General features: G+C 42.1%; 1 protein-coding gene across 1 annotated transcript in view; it reads right to left on the bottom strand.

Annotated features, from left to right (window-relative positions):
- Positions 1-6,405: 6,405 nt before the first annotated feature.
- The window catches only part of RNF125 (ring finger protein 125), a 45,850-nt gene continuing 29,164 nt past the window's right edge, over positions 6,406-23,091 (bottom strand). The window contains exons 5-6 of the mRNA XM_004606047.2: positions 15,032-15,139; positions 6,406-13,022 (exon numbers count right to left, since the gene is read on the bottom strand). Coding sequence (XP_004606104.1) covers positions 12,936-13,022; positions 15,032-15,139 — 195 coding nt within the window. The 3' untranslated portion in view covers positions 6,406-12,935. The remainder of the gene's footprint in view (positions 13,023-15,031; positions 15,140-23,091) is intronic.

Below are 23,091 nucleotides of genomic sequence, written 5' to 3'. Positions count from 1 at the left end.
TTGCTCACCAGAATGCCTGCCACTTCCTTGTTATTGTTTTTGGCATAATCGAATATGCCACGGGTAGCTTGCATGTGGCCGACTCGGGTTTGATTCCTTTGTCCCTCTCGGAGAGCCCAGCAAGCTACCGAGAGTATCCCGCCCGCATGGCAGGGCCCAGCAAGCTACCTACAGCTGTACGCAAGGCAAACCCTACACTTGTTTTGCTGCCTCTTGTCTCGTTGCTGCTGCTCCAGGTGGTTGCGGGAGTTGTGATAACCACACACCTGATGGCGGTGGTTGTGCAATTTCCATTGTGGTGCTTGCTGGGGGTTACACATCAGTGTGCTACTTGCACACTTGGCCAAAACAATCACCAAGGTGAGTGATCTGGGTGTTGTTTTTTTTTTCCTTTTTGGGCCACATCCAATGATGCTCAGGGGTTACTCCTGGCACTGCACTCAGGAATTAACCCTGGTGGAGCTTGGGGGACCATATGGGATGCCAGGGATTGGACCCATGTTGTCTGCATGCAAGGTAAACACACTACACTCTGTACTATCACTCTGGCCCCATGAGTGACCCTTTAACTGTAGACTGCCACATGTGATCACCAGCGCTTATGCTCTTACTTGATGAGCACCCATTACGTGGTGCTTGCCAGGTCTCTGTGGTTCTCGCACACATACTTATCAGAGGTCAAACTTCCTGGCCGTGGTGCTCACATATTTTTCACTGTGGTACTCTCTGGAGGTTGCACCACTTTTTGTGGTACTTACTCATACCTGGTACAATTAAAAATTGCTTGTAACACTAGCACAGGATGGTAGAAAGAGCTGCCAGGATTATGCTCAGACATTAGGGATTTGAACTCCTGACCATATGCTTACAAGTAACTGGCTTTAAGCCCTTGTTTTCCTTTCAGGTCCTGAATCTCTAATTATTTGATTTGACAAATTTATTCATCTTTCAGTAAAGACATTATTCTCAGTCATTTCTCTCTCCCGTCTTGAGGTTAATATATCATTTGAGTAAAGAAAAACTATGCAGGAGAGAGGTTATTTGAACGTCAACAGTAAAATGGAAAAATAAACAGAAAGCTGGTATACTCTCTGTTTTCCTTGGGGCTCACTTTAAAATTATATGCAAGTGAATAAAGTGTTGGGCATAAAAACCAAGAGGTTGAATATGTGAATATGTGTTGCAAGAGACCAAACCCAGGTCTTCGAATTTTATCCCTGGGCTTGATTCCCCAACCCAGAGACTCTATTATTTTTATTGGTTTTTTTGTTTTTGCTTTTTTTGGGTCACACCTGGTGATGAACAGGGGTCACTCCTGGCTCTGCACTCAGGAATTACCCTGGCGATGCTCAGGGAACCATATAGGATGCTGGGAATCGAACCTGGGTCGGCCGCATACAAGGCAAACGCCCTACCCGCTGGGCTATCGCTCCAGCCCCCAAGACTCTACTATTTTTAGACTGATCCCAGTAGCCTAGACATGTCAGGCAAAAAATCTATGATTGAGCTACACCCAGGCCCTAAGACTCTATTTAGAGCTCCTAGAAGAGAACCTAGCTAGCCGTTTGGCTCATTTGTCGTGTGTACTCTATTCTTTTTTTTTTAATTTTTAATTTTTTTAACTTTTTGGGTCATCAAACCCGACGATGCACAGGGGTTCTCCTGGCTTTGCACTGACTTTGCCAGAACCCTGGCAGTGTTCTGGGGGCCATATGGGACGCTGGGAATTGAACCCTGGTAGACCACGTGTAAGGCAAAAGCCCTACCCACTGTACTGTCGCTCCAGCCCCAGTCGTGTGTACTCTAAAGAGAAGCAATGCACCTGGTTTGATGACGACTTAAAAAGAACAAGCTGCCACTGGAGATCTCTCGGACCCAGTGCCGAGCTGATTCCACCATGGCACCTCAGATGGAGCGGGTGCCCCCTCTCTGCCCACTCCAGATAAATACCTGGTGGCCACAAACTTCCAGAAGACAAACCCCGGTACGCAGGGCCAGGGACTGAAGACTCCAGGCCACATGGCAATGGCAGGGACGGCCACTGCCCCTTCTCATCTCCCCGCTTGGCCCAGGGTCCGGGCTGTCACACCCACGAACTGCCTCCAGGCACCATTTCAGGGCATTAACTGCCTTGATTCAGAGACTCACAGATGAATCTCAAAATGGATTAACTCCTTACAGATACGTCTCTGGACCCCAATCATTTACAATTTTAGAATTTTAGGAGTGTGTGGCTGTGCCACCTTTCATGATATTCATAATATTAGCAATAAAAAATTATTTAGCGTCTGCCTGTGGCAGGCAGGTTTGAATGGTGGTGGGAAGGCGTAATGGTGGTGGGATTGGTGTTGAAATATTGAATGTAATCAATTAATGTGAACAACCTTAGGAGAATAAAATTTAAAACGTTTTTAAAGTCAAAGGAAATAAAAAGAACAAGCTGCGTTTGGTTCTCAAATGATAATTTATTCACTAATTTATGCATTAGCTATTTACCTAGCTACAGAAGCATAACCCTATAAATCTGGGAAGTAATAGGAAATTCAGGCATAGAGCTATGCTGATTTTGCTCCCTGTATCACCTTCATTAACGAGTAAAGAATATGCACAGGGGGGAGGACGTTTGCCTTGCATAGAGCCGACCCGGGTTTGATTCACAGTATCCCACATGGTCCCTTGAGCACCACCAGGGGTAATTCCTGAGTGCAGAGCCAGGAGTAATCCCTGAGCATCACCGGGTGTAACCCTCCCCCCCAAAAAAATAGAATATGCTGAGACGCTAACATGAATGCATGAATTTCCTTTTTCTTACTTCTTCCTTTTCTTCTTCCCCCTTTTTCTTTTTTTTGAGCCAAACCCAGTGATGCTCAGGGGTCATTCCTCGCTTTACATTTTACACTCATAAATTACTCTTGGCAGTGTTTCGGGACCATATAGGATGCTGGGGATCGAAGCTGAATTAGTCAAGTGCAAAGCAAATGCCCTACCAGCTGTATACATCTCCAGCCTCCCTAGTATGATTTTTCTAATTCATTTGCCAACCCTTCACCTTTCCATTCATAAAACATTCCTATAACAAACACAGGCTGGAGCGATAGCACAGTGGTAGGGCGTTCACCTTTCACTCGGCCGACCCGTGTTTAATTCCGCTGCCCCTCTCAGAGAGCCCAGCAAGCTACCGAGAGTATTGTGCCCGAGCACGGCAGAGCCTGGCAAGCTACCCGTGGTGTGTTGGATATGCCAAACACATTAACAATAGGTCTCACAATGAGAGACGTTACTGGTGCCCCCTCGAACAACTCAAGGAGCAACGGGATGACAGTGACAGTGACAGTGATAACAAACACGCTGTTAATAGGTTGAAAGTCCTCTACCCCACCCCCAGTTCCTATGGTGAAACCTAATACACTGTGATGGTATTTGAAAATGACTTTAGAAAGTAACAGGTTGGATCACATTACCATCCTGGAGTCCTTATGTTACAAATGTTACCCTTAAAAGATGGGCTTGCCATAGCTCAAAGGGCCATAGTGATGCTAACTATGCAAAGTCTCTGACTTTTACCTCCACCCTACCCCTACCCCAGCCCCCAGCACTGCATGGTCCCCTGAGTATGCTGGACTTGGTGACTGGGTTAGCTAGGTACTGTCTGCAAGTACAAAAAACAAATTCACTTTAGAAAGACCTTGCATCTTCAAGAACTCTGAGAAAACTGTGAGAAAGCCACTCAAGTCTATCGTTTGTCTGTTTTTATAATACCAGTAAAAGACTGTCACAAATATTGAGTTTCTTGTTAGGTTTTGTGAAGTTAGTAAAGATAAACCTCATTTTGGGAGATAGTACAGCAGGTAGCATGCTTGCCTTCCATGTGGCTGACCTGAGGTCAATCCCTGGCATTACGTATAGTCCCCCGAGCCCAGTCAGGAGTGATGCCTGAGTACACAGCCCAGGAGTAAGTCCCGAGCACTGCTGATTACATCCTTCAAGCAAAAGCAATAAAAAAGAAGTCCCCTATTCTGAAACTTAGTTATACGCACACAAAAAAATGCAATGTGAGGGGCTGGAGTGATATAGCACAGCAGGTAGGGTGTTTGCCTTGCACCCGGCCAACCCGGGTTCAATTCCCAGCATCCCATATGTCCCCTGAGCACTGCCAGGGGTAATTCCTGAGTGCAGAGCCAGGAGTGACCCCTGTGCATTGCCAGGTGTGACCCAAAAAGCAAAAAAAAAAAAAAATGCAATGTGATAACTGTGGCAATGAAAGTGTGGGCAGGAATATAGAAGATGGCATGAGTGACTACTGAGATGGCTCAAAGTAATTTTTTCAGTAAAATTATGAAATTTATTTTAGGTCGAGGAACAGAGCTACAGTGGCGACATAATGTATTGGGGGATGGAGACCCTACAGCAATAAAAAGGTGTTTCCTCAGAACTTGGAAATAATGAAACAGAACTGCTTTTTGGGTTAAACTAGCCATAGGTAATAGTAGTATAACTATGACAACTGATTTCATTTATTTTTGTTTGCTTGTTTTGATGCTTAATTGATATTTAGATCAACATCACTTGGCCAGAAAATGCAAAGACATATCAGTCTATTTAATGGATGTCAGTTAAAAAGTTGCATTTCTGTATTTCAGCTATTATTGAACTCTTGGTATGTGCGTGTGTTGGATAACATTGGTTTGTCCTTGCTCCTCCCTAAGGGAGCTTAGGCTTGTTACTCCCACCAAAAGTGCTCCCGAAGTACACGCAATTCTACCAGGCACTAACAATCCTATATTGCTTTTCTCTTTACTCTATGTCCTTTGCGTGGTTTAGCAATATCCTTGTATAGACAAAGGAAGACAGTTGATGCTATGCTTTTGTAACATGAGAGTTAATTGACTCTGAATATTTACTCCTGGGCATCCATCATATTTACTTAAGCCTCAGTTGCCCTTCCTAACACCCCCAAAATATCTCAGCGAGAGACAAGGATGGACCCAGGGCAAGCAGTAAGCTACCCTGGCATCGAAAAGGGACAAGCTAAGCACTATAAGAAATGTAAGTTAAGAGCATGGTCCTGGAACAAACTCTGTCATGACCCAAATAGAAGTACCTGAATAAGGGCCCTGCTGGGGTTGAGGCTAACCTGGCCTGAGGACTGTAGTCTGGGATATATAGTGAGATGCCCTCAGGAAGAGCCAACTTTTAAGCTTAATATGTCTCTTACTGTGTTCATACAAAATAATGAGAAATGTTAGTATTTAATGATTGTTTAAATGGATTACTAGTTAAGGAAAGGAGAAAGCAATATACCCTTAGATGTAATCCCACCCTTGAGGGAATCTCCTAAGAATCTAGAATGCTGAACCCCAGATGAGATTTTGTCCTTGAGTTAATCTCCTAGAAGAACTTCCCCTGAAGGAGGGGCTTTTTTTTTTTAATTGAATCACCATGTGGAAAGTTACAAAGCTTTCAGGCTCAAGTCTCAGTTACACAATGCTCAAACACCCATCCCTTCACCAGTGCACATATTCCACTACCAAGAACCACAGTAAACTTCCCCCCACCCCCCAAGACCCCTACTCCATCTGTGTAGCTGATAAATTTCACTTTACTTTCTCTTTACTTTGATTACATTCAGTATTTCAACAAAAAACTCACTATTATTGTTTGGAGTCCTCCCCCACCAAGGAGGGGCTTTACATCTGTTTATTGTAATAATGTTAAACCCCACCTATGTGTATCCCCACCCTTCACAATTTCTATATAACACCTGCTGTGATGGAAACAAATGGTGACTGATTACCAACCAGTCTATGGCTCTATTCCCTCCTTCCCCCTTTCATCAGTTGGTCAGCCTGGGGAGATGGTTCTCGGCCACTGAAGCACGTGTCATGTGTCTACACTTTTTGAACTCATATATATTTGGGGGTGTTTGGGTCACATCTAGTGGTGCTCAGGGCTTACTCCCGGCTCTACAGTCAGGGATCATTTTTGGGGGCTCTTTATGAGGTGCCAGAGAATGTACCCAGGTCAGACAAATGCAAGGTAAAATTCTTACCTGCTGTACTGTCTCTCCATCCCCATTTGATACATTTTGTGATAGATAACGCTGAATGATGACAATTTTCTCATACTGTTTGTGTAGCACTGTAGTCCCGTTGTTTGATTTGCTGGAGCGGGCACCAGTAACGTCTCCATCGTGAGACTTCTTGTTACTGTTTTTGGCACGGGGAGCTTGCCAGGCTCTGCTGTGCGGGCAGAATACTCACAGCATCCTTGCCGGTATCTTGCTGGGCTCTCTGAGAGGGACAGAGTAATCGAACCCAGGTTGGCCGGGTGCAAGGCAAACGCCCTCCCTGTTGTGCTATTGCTCCAGTCCAACTGTTTGTTTAAAAAATGATAAAGACCAATAGCTGAGAACAGATGTGGTAGGTATTTTAATGAAAGCAATGGTCCTGCCATTCTTTATTTCTCACAATGAAACATATTTACAGAGAAAAAGAATTGTACAGTTAAAATCCTGATCACAATACATGCTAGATGTTTCAGTTTTCCAGGAAAGAATGAATTTCAGTGATGTGAATATACCTTCAATGTTTCAAGGTACATATTAGGATGTGATAAATGTAACTATATCATATTTGAAGATGATGTCACTGGAATAAGCTCACTTCTAAGTCACAGACACTTAGCACCCGGAACAAGTACAGTGTCACAACCAGAGGCGGGATCTCTTAGGAAACCTGATCTGAAACCCTCTTGACCAAAGATTTCCAACCCTGTTTTTCAACCTATGTTTTGGAATCCTGTAATTGAAAACTTACACGAAAGGAAAAGCTACCTAGATTTTTGTAAAGTTTGAAATACTTATCTTTGAAGGATAACATGAAAATCTTTTTTCCTTTATCAGAGTTTGAAAAAGTTGTATCACAGGTGCTATGAAGAGTGACACATTTTTGTAGTTAATAGCATCAATACTGCTATTCACATTTTAAAAACAATGAACAATAAATTCCTTTTTATGAAAGGCTAAAGGCACAGTGAAACAATGAGTATTTGCACTTCACCATTTTAGAACTCAAAATAATTCAGAAGGAAAAATAATTGAGGCAACCAGCACCTAATTTGTTTTATAAGTGGCAAAATTATCACCTACAATACAGGTGACAATTCAGAGACAGGCTGTGAAACTGCTACACTGAGATTAACAGTGGTAGGTGACTTACCTAAAATACAGTTTGTAAAATTTTGATCCCCAACCCTCTAAGATTTACATATACTTTTGTATTGTTCTAGATATACAAATATATTCTAGATGGTCAGTATCCTAAAATATCTCTCTAGCTGAGAAATTTGTATTCTACTTTTCACAAACTGTATCTTCAGTCTGATGAATTATCTCTGAAAAAAAATGCAGTCCTTTTGTACTTGTCCAATATTTGTTTTGTTTTGGCAGTGCTGGGATCTCCTAGCAGTGCTCCAGGGACCATGAGATGGCAGGGATTGACCTTGGGTCTCCCGCATGCAAAGCATGTGCTTAATCCTTTGAGCTAAATTTCCTGCCTGTCCATTAGGTTTTCATTTCATTCATGACTCATATGTACTGGAGGAAACCAAAATGTAAAATTAAAAATCCATTTTCACTTATTAGCAGCCATGAAAAGCAGCCTGTAAAACTAGTATCTCAGAGGGCAGAAATCAAGTCCTCTAGATTTAATTGTTTTGTTTGTTACCAAGGGGGCCATACCCCGCAGTGTTCAAGGTTGTTCCCGGCAGTGTCCAGAAAGGAACCCAGGGCCTCTGAATGCAAAGTATGTGCTCAGTCCTTTGAATTACTTCTCTGGACCCCAGGTTTTATGTTTTCCTAATTATTTCAGAGTGGATGTGACGAAATAGTGAGCAAAACTTTTGAGACTCATGGGAGGACTGGGGAGATAGCTCAAAGGGTTAGACCCTGGCACCAGTGTGTGTGACACCCCAAATTCCATCCCCCACCCCTGAAGTAAAAGAAGTAATGGATAGGGTTTGGGATATAGTTCCAAGTTCTGATCCTAGGCATCACCTGGCCCCCAAGCACTGCATGTAGCCCCGGGAGCTGCCAGCACTTCCAAGTTTAGCAGCACTGTATTTTTCTGGACCAGAGTACTGAACCTTCAGGCTCGCACAGGGAGCCAAGCCAAGATCCACTGAAATACCACGCCCCAAAATGAAGTAATGGATGTTGTAGAAAATTTGGGGTAATGACTATTGTGTAAGAAACAAAGAACTTTATAAATGGTAACAATGAATAATCTAACTGTGGTCAAATAAAAGTTTATCCTCAGGCTGGGGCTGGAGCAATAGCACAGCGTGGAGGGTGTTTGCCTTGCACGTGGCCGACCCGGGTTCGATTCCCAGCATCCCATATGGTCCCTTGAGCAACACCAGGAGTAATTCCTGAGTGCAGAGCCAGGAGTGACCCCTGTGCAATGGTGGGTGTGACCCAAAAAGCAAAAACAAAAACAAAAAACCAAAGTATTCTTAGGCATTAATATCACTCTTCGTTATTTGTTTTTGCTTTCACTCAATATGAAAATATTATTCTATTTCTTGATTTATCATTAAAGAACTGGATCTGAAAAAAAAAAAAAACAACCAGATCCAGGAAACAACAGGGTTATTCCTGGTTCTATAATGACCTCTGACAATGGGGACCATATGTGTGTGATGCTGGGGATTTGAACCAGAGTTGCAGCAGAGGGAGCTGACGTAAGGGACTATCTCACCAGCTCTCCCTTTAGCTCTTTTCTCCGTTCATTTTTGTTTGGGGGACACATCTGGTGATGCTTAGGCCTTATTCTGCAGTCAGGAATTACTCCTGGCAGTGTTTGAGGAACCACATAGGATGTCAGGGCTTGAACCCAGGTCAGCCGCAAGCAAGGCAAACACCCTACCCACTGTGCTATTGCTCTGGCCCCTAGTTCTGTCTTTGGACCACACCCAGCAGTGTTCAGAGTTTCCTCCTGGCTCTCCACTCAGGAATCAATCCTGGGAGGCTCAGGGAACCAGATGGGATGCCCTGGTGGTTAGCGTACAAGGCAAGCACCCTACCAGCTGTATTATCTTTCCAACCTTCTCACATTTCTTTATCTTGTTTGTTGCTGGCCACATCTGCTGTGCTCAGGGATTCTGATTCTGTGCTCAAGGACCACTCCTGATGGTGCTCACTCCTATGGAGTGGCAGGAATTGAATTCAGGTCGGCTGAATAGCTTATTATATAGCTAGTACCCGCTATACTATCTCTCTGACATCTCCTCTCACATTTTTCTAAGTAAATTTCTTTGAATAAAATTATTTTGCTTTATAAATAATAATAGAAATAGGAGAAATGGGGGGAGCAAATGAGTAATGATTCTATTATTTCCGTTTATTCATGATGGTTGTATCTATCTTATTACAAATCTGCTGCATGTCTAACGTAGAGAAAGAAAATGAATGTGAAATTTTTTTTTTTTTTTTGCGTCACACCCGGCGATGCACAGGGGTTACTCCTGGTTCTACACTCAGGAATTACTCCTGGCGGTGCTCAGGGGACCATATGGGATGCTGGGATTCGATCCTGGGTCGGCCGCGTGCAAGGCAAACGCTCTACCCACTGTGCTATCGCTCCAGCCCCGAATGTGAAATATTTTAACATATCTGAAAACTACAATTTTCAGATTAGAAAAATGTGGAGAAGATAGTAAAAGGAAGGATTAGATTAAATCCCTGTTGGGGCCTGAGCAACAGAACAGAGTATAGGGCACCTGCAGGTGGTCTGCAGCCCTCATGATTCCCGGAGCCTTCCAGGAGTGATCCCTGAGCTCAGAGCCAGGAGCAAACGCTGAGCGCCACTGGTATGACACCAAAATCAAACCAAACCAGACTAAACAAAACAACAAAATACGCTGCCATACTCAATTTTATTTGGAAGTGAAATTAATTCATGAACTGTTTTATCATTGTATAGATATCTCCTAGCTTCTTGTTAGAAATAATGACCAATCTAGAAGCAACGGGCATCCTTAGAATATGGTATTCTTTTATTTTGTTTAATTTTTTGTTTGGGGGCCTCACCTGGTATTTGAGGACTTTCTCCTGACTCTGCTCACTCTTGGCGGTGCACGATGGGGGAGGGTGCATATTTGGCATGGGGGTTCAAACCAGGGTTGGCCATATGCAAGACAAATGTCATAAGCCCTGTACTATCTCTTTGGCCCTAGATTATGGCTTTAAAATACCACTTAGCAGATGAAAGTAACCAGGCTTCTTAGACAAATGGCTGATTCTATACAAGTTGGAAATACACAAGTTGAGGCTGGAAGATCTTGTTATAGAAGACATCAAGGAGGTTTTTAAAGACAGTTAGAGTAGTGTTAAAAGGATGCAGAGCCAGCTTAATGAGTCTCCCACAGGGCAAAGGCTTAACAATTTGAACTTTAATAAGGTAATATCTGAAGTGGATTAAAACCCATTAGATGTTTGAATCCATGAGTTAATGATATTTTTTCTGAAATAAAACACTTTTATTTAGAGAAATATCAGAGTGGGGGAGACAAAAAGGGACAAGAAAGAGAACGAGAAGGAAAAGGGAGGGGCAGGGGTAGATCTGTGTTCAAGAGAGCAAACACAGGTCTCTCCAAAGGGGAAAGCTGAGAGCATAAGTCTCTAGTGAAGCTGCATGCAAATCTTGCAGATAGAGAATGTGCTGTTAATACATTTTTCAAGTGATCTTTGGAAAATGACAAGTTTGCTGTATCAAAAAATGGTTAATAAATGAAACTATTCAAATATTTTGTTTTTCCTCTGTCACAGAGGCTTTACTGCTGGTTAAGCAAACAATGAATGTGGAGAAACAGCTCTTATAATAATGTTTCAAATGTTGAAAAAAAATGATAGAATACTCTCTAACCTAGAGTGAATCAATGAATACTTATGGCACTGGGTATCCACTTCAGCTGATGCCACAAAAAGAGAAAAACAGATGTTATGTGAGTTCGAATCCACCAGGACTTAAACAGTCCTGCAAAACGAGATGAATCCAAGTTTGCTCAAGACACTGGATTCATGTACCTTTAAGATTCAGAGGAAAAAGAAACATGCTGAACTTGGTCATTAGTATGTGATCAGCATGTGAGGAACTTCACAGATGATAAGGTCAGGTTCCTTTGTGGGGTGGGGAAAGGAAGGGTTGGGCACACACAGTGATGCTCAGGGGCTATTCCTGACTCTTAAGTTCAGGAGTGATCTTTGGTGATGCGTAGTGGTCCAAACATGACGGGGATTGAACTGGGGTTGGTTGCATCAAGGGAAGCACCTTACCTCCCATTCTGTCTCTCGAGTCCAAGGCTAGGTTTCTCTCTTTCGGGCTGGGGGGAGGGCACCACACCTGACAGTGCTCTGCACTCAGGGATTACTCCCAGTGATGCTTGCAGGAACATACGGGGTGCCAGGGAGGGATCAAACCTAGGTCAACCATGTGCGCGGCAAATGCCTCACTCACTGTACTATTGTCCCAGCACCAAGTTGTCTTCTTTAAAAAAAAAATTAATTATTTTGGGATAGAGGAGGCCACACATGGAGGTGTTCAGGGCTCTGCACTCAGGAATCACTCCTGGTGGGGCTCAGAGGACCATATCGGGTACCAGGGATGGAACCCAGGTTAACCTCTGTAAGACAAGCACCTTACTTGCTGTCCTCTCTCTCACGTCCCAAGAACAAGATCTTTAACAGGTTAATTTTAGGAAAAAGAAGGAGGAACCTTCTTTTCATGTGAAATATAAGACACAGATCTAATAAAACACTTAAAAATGAATAAGATTAAAATATTGGGCATAGGGCTGGAAAGATAGCTCAATGAGCTGAGCACATGCTTGCATGCAGGAGGTCGGGTCTGAATTCCGATACCAAATGGTCTGGGAGCACAGCCAGGAGCACGGCCAAGAGCAACCCCCAACACCCAAGGACAGGTACACATATGGGTGATAAACTAAAGAAATGCAACAAAGTTGTCACTACTGAAATCACTATAGTGGTTACTTCTGCGGGGTTGGTGAGTAAGGTTGTTAACAAAAACAAGACGAACACAGGTGATCCCAGGGAGCTGGCGGGGTCTAAAAGAGTTTCCTCATAATAATAGGATACATTTCTATTTTGTGTTTTCAGTATTTGATTTACAACTTTGCTAAAGGATAAGACTAAAAATAAAAATCAAAGCCCTTCAAGTTTTCCACTAAGAATTATAGATATGAATACTCCTGCTATAATATTCAGCTTATGGTTAAGAAACTATAATATAGAAAGACTCCTAAACAAACTACAAATATTTGAAAAATATAATATTAAATTCTTACTGTGCAGTTATAAAAAGTCAATGTATTAAGCTCACATTCCTAACACAAAATTTATTTGTTATGTAATACAATTTGGTTAAATGGACTTCATTGACTTCAGTTTCCTTTTCCTATATCTATTTATACAAACTGATTCATGTTATTCTATTAGAGATTGGATTAAAACGAATATCAGAAAAGATTTTTGCATTTCCTTATACGTCCATATTTCTGCTTTTTTTCCTTTACATAGAACACATATTAGTTACTTGCTTAACCATGGTGGTAGTTATTAATACATAGCATTACATACAGCTATTTAATTCATAAATAGGCATCCTTCACCCACTTAGCCATCTTTATGTTCTCATCCATATAAGAATGTCTAATGATGATTATTTCTGATAAGTGCCTGAGACTCAAGAATGTAAAGCAGTTTTTAAATGCAGTATAAGAAATAAACAAGAAGAAGCATACACCTATGTTGTCCACTTTGGTCCATCAACAGTAACAATTTCCCTTCAGTTGTGCAAGCAGCATCCTAACAAATGGTGCAACATTATACGGTCTCTTCTCTTTTCCTTGTAATAAAATTATGTGGTATTCGAATGATTCACATATTCCAGAAGTGATCGGTCTAAAACCCTTCGAATAAGAGCTTCCTCAATTATATTGAAATCCTACAACAAAGAAAAGTAATTAGAACCATACAATAAATGACCTGTTTGCATAAACTGGAGGGTACACATCAATGCAAATGCTCTTATTTTGCAGGCCAGTAAAAACATGGATTTAATTTCACAAAATTGCTATAAAACATTAAGTACCTTTACTTTGGGGTTAGTCCATTTGCTAATTTTTTTTGGGGGGTGGCGAATAGAGGGACGTTACTCAGCAGTGCTCAGGGCTTACTCCTGGCTCTGCACTGAAGGGTGACTCCTGATGGGGCTCAGGGGACATTAAATTGAGGTGCCAGGAATCGATCCTGTATCAGTCATGTTATGCAAAGCAAATCTCCTATCCACTGTACTTACTATCTCTGCATTTTATATTTTGTATTATGTCTGTAAATGAACAAGTTATTGTCACAGTTAAAAAAAAAGCCTTGTTTAGAATTTGAAGTCTAGTTTTGTGTTTTGTATTTTTTGGCTACAGTGCTACGCCCAGTTCTGTGTTCCAGGGTTTCTCCTGCTCAATAACTCTGAGGAACCAGGGATCAAATCCAGGCCTCCCAGATGCAAAGCAGGCACACTTCAGCCCTTTGTCCTGGAATTTCAAGTTTCTATCTGATCCAACTTAAATCAACATAAAAACCCTAGATCTGCACATTCTGTAAATAACACAAAAACTATTTAAAGTCAGTCCTGTTCTCTCTAACCCATCTCCTTCTGTGAACTTTATAGAGTAAGTAAAATCCCTATTAAAAGTTCATTCCAAAACACCAAAGCAAATAAACAAACCCAAAGTCAAAAAGGCCCTTAAGCACTGTAGGGCAGATGATTTGAACTTAAGGCCATGAAGATAGCTCAAAGGGCTATTTGTTCCCTCTCAGCAGGAACCTTGAGCTAGAATTTTTGAACCCCTCCTGTAGGATCCCCAGGCACCTACCAGAATGCCCAGAGCACCGTTCTGGTAGCCCCTAGTACCTTCTGTGTGACCGAAAACAAAACAACAACAAAAACTTCTGAACCCAAACCCAAACCCGAAGCAAAAACCTTTTCAACTTCCTAAAAGTTAGAGCTCTACATATTGGGAAGGAATAAGGCAGAAATTGAAATAACGTGAAAATGAAAACTGGCTAATTCTCAAGATCACGGTTTCTCAACTTTTCCTCACTAGCGTCACATCCCAACTTAAAAGATTCATCCTGTGGCCCCCACCCTGCCCTAGTGTCAAGCCCCCGAACAGCACGTTGTATGTCCTCATTTATGCTGATTTCACCACGCAGTCCCATGGTTGAGAAACATTTCTCTGGATCAAAAATATCCTTCTTTTTTTTTTGGTCTCAGGCAGACAACTATTTTGGTTTTGTTCTGGAGAGGGGTGCGATAGGGGTGCCACTTGGGTTCTGTGCTCAGGCTTACCCCTGGCAGTTTCGAGGGTACTACGCGGCAAACCCAGGATCCTGCACAAAGCATGCTCAGCCTCTTGAGTTATCCCTCTGGACTCAGGTCAATAAACAGCCAAATTTATCACTGTATCACTGTCACTGTTATCCCATTGATCATCGATTTGCTCCAGCAGGTGCCAGTAACATCTCCATTCATCCTAGCCCTGAGATTTTATTTATTTATTTATTTATTTTTTGTTTTTGTTTTAGGGTCATACTCGGCAATGCACAGTGGTTACTCCTGGCTCATACACTCAGGAATCACTCCTGGTGGTGCTCGAGGGACCATGTGGGATGCTGGGAATCGAACCCGGGTTGGCTGCATGCAAGGCAAATGCCTTACCCGCTATACTGTTGCTCCAGCCCCTCACCCTTAGATTTTAGCCACCTCTCTTTACTCATTCTTCCGAGTGGTGCCACATTTATAAAGCATTTTTTAAAAATGATTACCTAGTTAATGCTCATATTTATTTCAGTTATACATACATTTTTTCTATACTTTCACCCACTTGAATTAATAAAGGTAATCTAATATAGCACCAAAAGAGTTCACGTGAAAGTAAAAAAAAATACACTTACTATGAAATCATCATAAAACAAAGTGTGATTAACTTGCAAATGTCTTATTAAACTGCCACTGAAGCTGCTTGCATTCTCATTTGGTATTAAACGGCAAAGAGGACAGAACTGGAAGTAAACAGAGTTCAAGAAAGAACTTATTAGTGTCAGAATTAAAATAAGTAATAAACATTCAACAAAGTGAATTTTAACTTTATGTATCAACTGCCATGCCTCAGAATGTTTTAAGATTGTTATCTTAGATCACATTATCTTTAGAATGTACCTTTTTTTCCCCTTTCTTTTGCTTTTTGGGTCACACCTGGCGATGCACAGGGGTTACTCCTGGCTCTGCACTCAGGAATGACTCCTGGCAGTGCTCAGGGGACCATACGGGATGCTGGGAATTGAACCCGGGTTGGCCGGGTGCAAGGCAAACGCCCTACCCGCTGTGCTATTGCTCCAGCCCCTAGAATTTACCTTTGAAGGACTATTTTCTATAATAAATGACCATGAATGAAGATTAGAAGTTCAAAAGTTATGGACATTCATAACATCATGGCTCTACAGTTTCTATTGCCCAGCAATAGTTTATAGCTCTCCAGCCTCAATTATTAGTATGCACATGTATATTTCTAATTAAATGGACATTAATAGCCCTTACATTCTTTTTTCATTTGAGATGCTGATAAACTCACAAGAAACCAGACAAATAAAGCAGAGGTCCTATGATCAGAGCCAAATGATAACATCTTACATAATTGAAATGTCTCATCAAAATCAGGAAACTGGCAATTTCTACAGACCTAAATAAGTCTACAGACCTTAATAAGATTTCACCAGTTTTAGCATGAACTCATCTTTAGTTTCTTTGGGCTACATCTGATCATGCTCAGGGGATCACATGGTACCAGGGATCGAACCTGGACTTCAAGCACGCATACTTGCCCTTTGAATCATCTCCCTGGCTCCCAAAGAAATAGCTTCATTGTTATTATCTTATTAAAATTTTTCTTGGCCAGGGGAGCCTCCCCAGCAGTGCTGGGGACCACAGGGATATAAGCAACGGTGATCAGGAGGTCATGCGGTGCAGTGATGGAACCCGGGGCATTCTGCACTCCAGCCGTATGCTCTAGTCTTCTGAACATTCTCCCCGGTCTACGTATTAATCTTTTAGGGTATTTGTGTGTAACTGTAGGCTTAATTTTTCAACATATATAGTTCTTATAACCACCAGTACAATCAAGATACAAAACAAATTGCCATTGCCAAGGAATTCCTTCGGATTACCTCTTTATTTTTCTTTTCCTAACTTGTCACTCACTGATCTGTTTTTTGCTTCTATAACTGAATCATTCCTGTTGCACTAGCTCTCTGACCCTCATTTAAGAATATTTAAGTAAGATTATAAAGTGTTAATCTTTTTGTAATTTCCCCCTACTACTTCCTTGCTTTTTTTCCCCTCTCTTTTTTTAAATTGAATTATTGTGAGAAATAGTTACAAAGTTTTCATATTTGAGTTTCAGTTTCATTGCTTTTTATTGCTGAGTAATATCCAGAAATTGCTGAGTAATGGTATGCATGCACCACAATTTGTTTAACTATTTGCATCCTGGGAAAAATATTATTTTCTGGGTGATGGGCAAAGCCATTGGTGCTCAGGATTTACTGCTGGCTCTGTTCAAGGATTACTCCTGGTCAGGTTTGGGGGATCATATGTGGTGGCTGGGAATTGAACCAGGTGTTGGTTGAATCACTCCAGCCCCTACTCACTCACAAAAAAATGGTTAAACTATCTTCCCCAAGGGTTTGGTTGTACAATTTTTCATTCTCATCAACAAATATGTCTTTTGACATAGGTGTATTATGATATGTCATCATGATTGTAATTTATACTTTCCTAGTATAGCATTTTTAAAGCATATGCTACTTTTATTCCTTACTAATTTTGCTTGGAAGAGAGGTCACACCCAAGTGCTGCTCAGAGTCTGCACCCAAATCAGTGCTCATGAGCCACTGCAGGCAGTGCTGGAGGACCAGGTGTTGCCCGGGATCACCCAAGGACTCCCACATGGAAAGCATGTTTTCCAGCCTTTCTTTTTTTCCTTTTTGGGTCACACCCGGCAATGCACAGGGGTTACCTCCTGGCTTTGCACTCAGGAATTACTCCTGGGGGTGCTCAGGGGACCATATGGGATGCTGGGAATCGAACGTGTGTGTGTGTGTGTGTGTGTGTGTAGCAAAACATGAGTGAGAGGAACAGTGTGTTCAAGAGGAACTGGACTTCTCTAGAGTGGAAAAAGCAACAAAGACACAAGGAAGCGAGATATGAGAACATGGGTTTGAAGAGCAAGCCTGGTTCATTTTTTTTCCCCCTTCGCGCATTCACTTTTAAAAACATGAGGTGCACAGTCAGAGAACTCCAAGGGCCAAGCACATTCATCAGTACTCAAAAAGCCAGGAGCAGCTCAGGTATACTTCCAACTATGACTCCGAACCTCTTCTCACCCCTACCAAGTATATATGAGATGCAGAGTCATTACCAAGTACCAAATATGTGTCAGGTATTAAATGAAGTAGTATTTTTCTGTGATCTTCAAAACAACCTAGTGGATTATTATCCTTGGAACATGAACCCAGTTTCAGATAGAAAAAAAAAAAAAGATAAAATTAACATGACCACAAGCATGAATAGGGCTCTAGGTCTTTTCATAGACAATCCAATGTTCTTTTCACATTCCAACAGTACCTAAATTGTTGGCTTGGGAGACAACATTTCTCTCTTTCTCTTTTTTGCATCGTATTTGTTCTTTTTTGTGGTTTTCATTGTTGGGCCACAGCCAGCTGTATTCAGGGTTTACTCCTGGTTCAATGCTCAAGAATCATTCCTGGCATTGCTCAGGGGAATATGAGGTCCTGGTGATGGAACTGGGGTCAACTGCATGCAAGGGAAGCATCAAACCCAGTATACTATTCCTCTGGTTCCAACTTCCTCTTTTATGTTGAAGTAGTACTGGTTTACAATAGTGCAAATGACCATGAGTTTTAGAGGGATAATGTTACCATTCTGAATTTACCACCCAAGTGCCAATATCCCCTATACCACTGACCACAGGATTCTGCTTCTGCTTGGTAACCCCACTCTCTCATTAGAATCAAAGGAGCTAATGTTGCTATATAAATTTAAATGAAGTCTTTAGATGGTTCTGATTGACTTATGAAAGACTTAGTTTCATTGTGCTAAAATTCTGCAAATAAGGCAACTTTCTCAACTTCACTCATCTTTATATCTTAGTTTAAAAAAATTATATCATTTAAGTGACTATTACTATTGTACTATATTACTATAGACATTTTCGATTTTTCTAATGCTCTTATTTTTAAAATTTTTTTTTTGCTTTTTGGGTCATACCTGGTGACGAACAGGGGTTACTCCTGGGTCTGCACTCAGGAATTACTCCTGGCGGTGCTCAGGGGACCATATGGGATGCTGGGAATTGAATCCGGGCCGGCCGTGTGCAAGGCAAAGACCCTACCTTGCTATCGCTCCAGCCTCTCTAATGCTCTTCTTGGCTATTCTGGTTATTTGTCAACACTGGTTATCTCAAGAAAACACTTAACCAACATCTGAATTTTCTACGTGGTGAGTTATGAGAACAGAGCTGAAATCAAGAAACATTTTACTGGACTGACTGTACATTTATATTGTGGCTCAGTGACAGAGTCCCTGGGTTTAATTCTTGATACTGCATGATCCCTCAGTACTGTTGGAGGTGACTCCCAAACACTGAGCTGGGAGTAACTCTCTGGGCACACACGGTTATGGCCAAATTGCAAGCAAACAAAAAGACATATTGTCCTAAAGGGCTGGGGTGTGTGCTAGAGCACTGGGTTTGACCTTTGGTACCACGTGAGCATGCTGGATGTGGCCCCCAAACACAGCAACTGAAAAAGAATACTTTAACAGAACAGTAACATTATTCTTATGTAGTGTAGGAAAAGGAATACGAGTTACAGGAAGTTCTTTATTTAACACTATTATAATTTGTTATGTATTAAGCATGTAGAATATGGAATCGGTAAGTTAAGATTGTGCTGCATTGACTGAAAATATAGAGAATCTTGGGTTGAAATCCTAGTATTAGCTCTTACCAGTTGCATGTCTAGCATATAAATCTGCTGTTTGGTAAATGGACATACAACCTTTTAGAGTAGTTACAATATTCAGAATGAATGTCCTTAATATAAAGCTGGGTTACATCTTAGACATCTAATAAACACTGACTAATTACCACCCTCTGATCCCTGTGCCTGCATAGTTGGGGCTCCCCGAGAGAAGAAATTACATGTAATGTGTCTGCTGCTGCATTCCCAGTACCTGAAAATAGTATTCAACTTCTTCCCAGACTCTCACTGACTTAATCTGGGCAACTAAGTAATTTTTTTCTTGTTGTTTGAGGTCTATACGTGGCCTTGCTCAGGGTTAACTCCTGGCTCTGGGCTCTGTTATCATTTCTGGTGATGCTTAGGGGACCACATATGGTATGGGGGATCAAGATTGAGTCAGTTACTTGCAGTACTCTCTCCAGTCAAAAGTAACTTATCTTTTTTTTTTTTTTCTTTTCGGGTCACACCTGGCAATGCACAGGAGTTACTCCTGGCTCTGCACTCAGGAATCACCCCTGGCAGTGCTCAGAGGACCATATGGGATACTGGGAATCGAACCCGGGTCAGCCGCGTGCAAGGCAAACGCCCTACCCGCTGTACTATTGCTCCAGTCCCAAAAGTAATGAATCTTAAAATGAAAATAATCTTTGCAGGACTATTGACAGACTTATGAGAATACACTGTTTGATACAATGAAGTTCAGTCAGTTTGTTAGCTTAGTCCTTGGCACAAATACTAAATGGTTGCTACTATTATCACTTTAGAAGATATCTTTAATACTACATAATAAATGCTATATTCAAGACACGAATAGCAGCTGAAGCCTGAAAAGACAATTCATTTTCCCCAGGAAATTAAGCAAGTCTTTAGCCTTCAGTTATCTGAAGAATGAGCCAGGAGGAGGATACTTGCAGGCAATGAAATCAATTTGGAAAAAGGTCACAGATCTTGAAAAGGACAGTCAGACTTGGGCAATGGAAAAATCTCAGTGAAGCTGAAAACAGAGCATATTAGGGAAAGCAGCGGGAAAAGTTTGTAGGGATATATTGGGACTGGGTATACTCAATGGATACGCATCTGTACACCTACTATGGTTTCCTCCTGACCCATGCCCAAGAGCCAGAGGTAATGAAATGACTAAATCCTAAACCAACCCTGAAGGACCTTGGAATCTAGTGGAGAAGAAAGTCAGTCTGGAACTTTAAGTAATGCAGGGTTGTTTTTAGTCTGATGTTGTTATTGGAGATTTAGCCATCAAATTTACATAAAATTTAGTTGTGTAATTAAAGAGCTTCTCCCTTCTACCTCCTGGACATTGTGAAAGTCAGGCTAAAAGTCTGTGTTATTCCAAACATTTCTTTTGCTTTTCAAACTGGGGATCTGAATTAAAAAGAGGATGATCGGGCTGGAGTGATAGCACAGCGGGTAGGGTGTTTGCCTTGCACTCAGCCAACCCGAGTTCGATTCCCAGCATCCCATATGGTCCCCTGAGCACCACCAGGAGTAATTCCTGAGTGAAGAGCCAGGAGTAACCCCTGTGCACTGTTGGGTATGCCCAAAAAGCCAAAAAAAAAAAAAAAAAGATGATCATAGGAAAAGGGGGAAAAAGGGTGATCAAAGGAAGGAGGGAACTGCTAAGTGAAAGACTGATCATTATGTAGCACTGTAATCCCGTTGTTCAGCAATTTGCTTGAGTGGGCACCAGTAACGTCTCAATTGTGAGACTTGTTTTTACTGGTTTTGACATATCGAATACGCCACAGGTAGCTTGTCAGGCTCTGTCGTGCGGGCAGGATACTCTCAGTAGCTTGCTGACTCTCCGAGAGGGACAGAGGATTCGAACTCAGGATGGCCGCATGCAAGGCAAACGCCCTACCCACTGTGCTAAGAACCTAAAAGTTCACCTCCACTCTCCCTTACACCGTCAATCTCCTGGCATCTGCTCATCTCTGTATTATTTATATCTCTCTTCGCTGGCTCTAGGCCATGATAGCCATGTCAGAAAACATTACACAGAGTACATTCAAAAGATGTCCTAGCTCAGTAAGGACTTTACCTAATGGTAAATGGAAATGGTTGAATATTAAAGCTAACATCACTTCAACCCTTCAAAACCTTATTGCAAAGCATATACCCAGCACTATCTTTAGTTTAGGGAGGCTTTCTAGCTTTATTCACTCATGACCCTTGACTGCCTGAGAAATGCAACATGGGCAAGTACTTGGATTCATTATATATTGATTTGATTTTGAATTAAACTTTGGGCACTGCATATTCAGAAACATTTCACTATTGCCAAATCTGTTGCTAGCCCCACATGCAGTTAAATGGCCCCATATGGAGGTTTTTGTTTTTGTTTTAGGGCCACACCCTGTGGTGCTCAGGGATTACTCCTGGCTCTGTGTTCAGGAATCATTCCTGGCCAGCTCAGAAAACCATATGGGATGCCGGGAATCAAAGTCAGGCTGGCCATGTGCAAGGCAAGCACCCTACCCGCTGTACTATCGCTCCGGCCCCATATGAAGTTTGGATGCTGCTTAAGAGACGAGAGTTTGGAATAACCTCCCAACAACTCAGCCAATTGAGAGGCACTTTCGGGGAGAGGGGCAGAGCTCAGAGCGCGAGTGTGTCTGCTCTCATGGAGGACCCCAGGTTTGATCCTCAGCACCCCATGGTTCCTCTAGCGTTGGCAAAAACAAGGCCCAAGCACTGAGCCCTGACACCACCCCCTCCCCCAAATTAATGAACACTTTCTTTTCTTTTGGGGCCACACCTGGCAGTGCTAGCAGTTACTCTAACATGCTGGTTCATGCTTGGGAGTCACTCAGTTCTGGAGGGGCCAGGAGTACTGAGGATTGAGTGACATGCAAAGCCTTCAGCTCTCGCTCTGGCTCTGCATGCTTTCTATATGCTGGCAAGTGTCACCTGAGAAAAACACTGAAGATTAAAGAATACAAAAAAGCAGAGAAGTTACACAATGAAAACAGAGGAGAGTGTGTTAATAAAATTAAGATAGCAGACTGCAATTCAAATTCTAATTTTGCGATATTTTTAAAGCACATTTAATGAATTTTTTTCTTTGTTAAACATGTATAAACGTACACTCCTAGTATCCAGTCCAGAAACTCGGTTTTTATTTATTCATTTGTTCGTTATTTATTTATTTAATCTTTTTGGGTCACACCTGGTGATGCAGAGGGGTTACTCCTGCACTCAGGAATTACTCCTGGCGGTGCTTGGGGGACCATATGGGATGCTGGGAATCGAACCCGGTTTGGCTGCGTGCAAGGCAAACGCCCTACCCGCTGTACTATCACTCCAGCCCCAAGAAACTCATTTTTAAAGACCCATAGCCCCTCAGGCTGGAGTGATAGTAGAGGGGCCAGTTTGCCTCGTCTCTGCCTTCAATCCCCAGCATCTCATACGGTCCCCCAGTATCATCAGGAGTAATTCCTGAGTGCAAAGCCAGGAATAACCCCAAGCATTGCTGGGTGTGACCAAAAAGCAAAGAGAAAAAAGAAAAAGACCCATAGACCCGGGTGGGGGTTTTTTATCTTGCATACGGCTGACCCAGTTTTGACTCCCAGCACCCCCAGAGTTCCACTTGGTCAGTCCCCCAAGGAAGCACTGCCAGGAGTGATTCCTGAGTACAGAGCCGGGAGTAACCCTTGAGCACTACCTGGTGTGATCCCAAAACCAAAAATAAATAAATAAATAAAGTACTATAAGTATGAGGGCTAAGATGCCCATCGCCACTGACTTATTTAAAAACAACTGAAGTTGTGTCTCTTCTTTTAAGGAGTGAATCACAGACGCAAGGCAAAAAGTAAGTCTACTGGAATCTTTGAACCTGGGTGAATAGAACTATGCTTTTCTTTTCTTTCTTATTTATTTATTTATTTATTTTTTTGAGT

Source organism: Sorex araneus, chromosome 2 (genome assembly GCF_027595985.1).
Source record: "Sorex araneus isolate mSorAra2 chromosome 2, mSorAra2.pri, whole genome shotgun sequence".
NCBI classification, from domain to species: domain Eukaryota; kingdom Metazoa; phylum Chordata; class Mammalia; order Eulipotyphla; family Soricidae; genus Sorex; species Sorex araneus.
This window is presented reverse-complemented; position numbering and strand designations above follow the sequence as displayed.